General features: G+C 32.9%; 1 protein-coding gene across 1 annotated transcript in view; it reads right to left on the minus strand.

The window, feature by feature from the left end:
- Nucleotides 1-2,761, minus strand: part of ARHGAP24 (Rho GTPase activating protein 24) — a 30,307-nt gene that overhangs the window by 24,553 nt on the left and 2,993 nt on the right. The window contains exons 2-3 of the mRNA XM_019624073.1: nt 2,565-2,638; nt 256-377 (exon numbers count right to left, since the gene is read on the minus strand). Of these exons, the coding sequence (XP_019479618.1) occupies nt 256-377; nt 2,565-2,638 (196 nt within the window). The remainder of the gene's footprint in view (nt 1-255; nt 378-2,564; nt 2,639-2,761) is intronic.

Genomic DNA, 2,761 nt, shown 5'->3' on the forward strand with positions numbered 1-2,761 from the left:
AAGAGTTTAGCTGACATTAGAAAATACAAAATTTGAAGGTACAAGAAGCTTAAAAGATACTTTAGTCCATGGTTTTCTAAAAACCTTATCTTATTATAAAATAAAACATATACATATGATACAGAAACCCCATTTGAGTCAATAAATGGGATGATCATGGATTCACTTATGTCTTTAGTTTGCTCAATAGGTTCAGGGCAACAAAGAAACAGTGATTATTCTTTTGATGAGAGTATAAGATAATCATGTACTTACCCTCCATGATAGTCAAAGGGTCTTCCACTTTTGGGCGCAGGATATTAGGGCCAAAGACAGTGGCCAAGTTCTGTACACTCATTTTGTTAACTCCCGAATAGGACTGTACTTCATCTAAGAACCTGTTGGGTGTAAGAATGTGAACAAAACTCAATGAGGTAAAATTCATTGATGGAATAAATTGGTCATGAGGAAATATTTATGAAATGGAGCATGTTCAAAGATGACGATGGAGATAAAATTATTCATAAATTCAAACATCTGTCAATCAAATGTGAAAAAAATATATTGTAAATTATTAAGAATTAAACCTGAGAGATCATATCAAATATCATCTCTGGCCTGGCCTGGTTTGGCTTCCTGTCAGTCACAGGAACATGTTTGGATAATGCTAATATGGACATTAGATTGAAGAATATGGATTCCTTTCCAATCCCTCCATAAAGTATTAAATTTATGTATATTCAGTCTGAGAACTATAGTAAGTTGTCTGGTACAATCCTTTATTTCAGAGAGGAGGAATCAACCCTCTTTGTGAAGTAACTTGTGAGCTTCAAATTTATAGTCTGTTAAAAAAGTGAGATCAAACATGGTTTAAATTAAAACCTCAGTTCTATTGATATAAAAAATTACAAGCGCAAATTGTTTCAATTTATGAGGTGCTAAAGAATAAGAGGCATGAAATAGCTGTTTCCCTGAATGATTTTAGTAGGAGGAATTGTTTTTGTAATCATTCAGGCTTTTTTCATTCCTCACCCCCTCTTCATTTCTATAAGAGCTTCTATTATTTCATGGCTTACTAACTGTACTGATGAGAAAAGGAAGAAGTAATGAAAAAAAAAAGAACTTATTTTATGCGTTATTTAATAAATTGCATTATGTGTCAGTCATTTTGCTAACTTATTAAGTTAGCAAAATCTCTGTAAGGTACATACTATTATTACCTCGATTTTACAGATGAGACACAGGTACCAGAGGGGTTAAGAATCTTCTCCAAGGACACAGAGTTAACAAGTGGCAGATATGAGATTTGAACCTAGGCGGTCTGACTCTAGAGTGTGCTCTTAACTACCACATCATGACTTTTAAAAGGTGCCTATTTACCCATGTTCACTACTATTATACAGACTAAGCTATAGTAGAACTGAAGGACAACAAGTCAAACTACCATTTCTTATTTGAAATTGAAATTAAAAGTCTGCTTAAATGTTTCAAGAGAGGTAGAGTTTTTCTATTGTGGAGATAAAGACTTGCAATATGGTTCTCAAGTCTTTTCCCCTTTTGCTTAAAGAGAATGTAACCTTTTTATTATCTAGTACAATAGCTTGACTTAGTTCAAAATCTTGGGATGGAAGTCTTACATGTTAATAAGTCTATGCTATCAGTGAAACTATCTTGCTTTTTCAAATAGTGTCAAATGCCATAGTTCCTACTCTGCTAATTATTTATCTAATCACAACATACACAAAAAGCCTACTTAAATGATGTATTGTACCAAATTAAAAGTTTGAATTTTAAAATGGACTGGGAAACTATCATTTAAGATACTCTGCAGTAGTACCAATTCTCAATCTCTTTATTTAAATTTAATATGTTTCAATTTTACATGTTCGGTTTCTTTTTTGTTTTGTTTTTTACATGTTTGGTTTTTTTAAACAGCAGTATAGACATGCCACATCCCATGCCAGGCTTTAAGTTAAAAACAGTCACTGAGAAAGAGCTTTACCAGGCACAATGATTGTTCTAACAGAATTGAACTACAAATGTTTTTTCAATGAGTCCTGAGGAGGGAGAGGAATGGAAAAAAAACCCACAATATTTAGTGAGCACTTGCTATCTATACATTAATCATTTAAAAATATAATTTAACTTTTAAAACAACTGTGTAAATTGTGTGTTTTTACTACCATTTTACTTACTAGGACTCAGACTCTGACAGAGTAAGAAAATTGCATAAAGAAACACAAGTAGAATCCGGACTCCTCGCAAATCGTCCTCATGTCAAGGACTATGCTCCTTCTTTTAAACAACAGTATGTGGTACATACAAATGACTCTGACAGAAGTTCAAAGCAACATAGCTTTACTATGTAGAGGCATGAGAGACTTCAGAAATAACAAATTACAAAACCAAGCAATTTTAGTGCTCAAAGAAACCTTTGCCATCACTTTGTCAACCCTCTTAATTTTATAGAGGCCAACACTGGAGGTCAGAGCAGTTAAGTGATTTTATTCATCGTCAAACATAAATGAATGTAAGCCTAAATATAGTCTTATTTTGGTTAGTTTTGTCTTTAGGAAAAGTCTTACCTGCAAATATACTTGAGGAGGTTATAATTGACCACCGGCAAACTCTTCACCTGCTTTGCTAATTCCTTAACACCCTGAGTATAAAAAGGGAGAGAATAAATGTTATCTTTCTAAGTGTTCATCTTGAAATTAAAGCAAATGAGAAATGAACATATATTGGGTTGTTGGTAAAGTCATGACATATTTTTTTCTATGTT

The sequence above is a fragment of the Hipposideros armiger genome, unplaced genomic scaffold (assembly GCF_001890085.2).
Source record: "Hipposideros armiger isolate ML-2016 unplaced genomic scaffold, ASM189008v1 scaffold_576, whole genome shotgun sequence".
Taxonomy (NCBI): domain Eukaryota; kingdom Metazoa; phylum Chordata; class Mammalia; order Chiroptera; family Hipposideridae; genus Hipposideros; species Hipposideros armiger.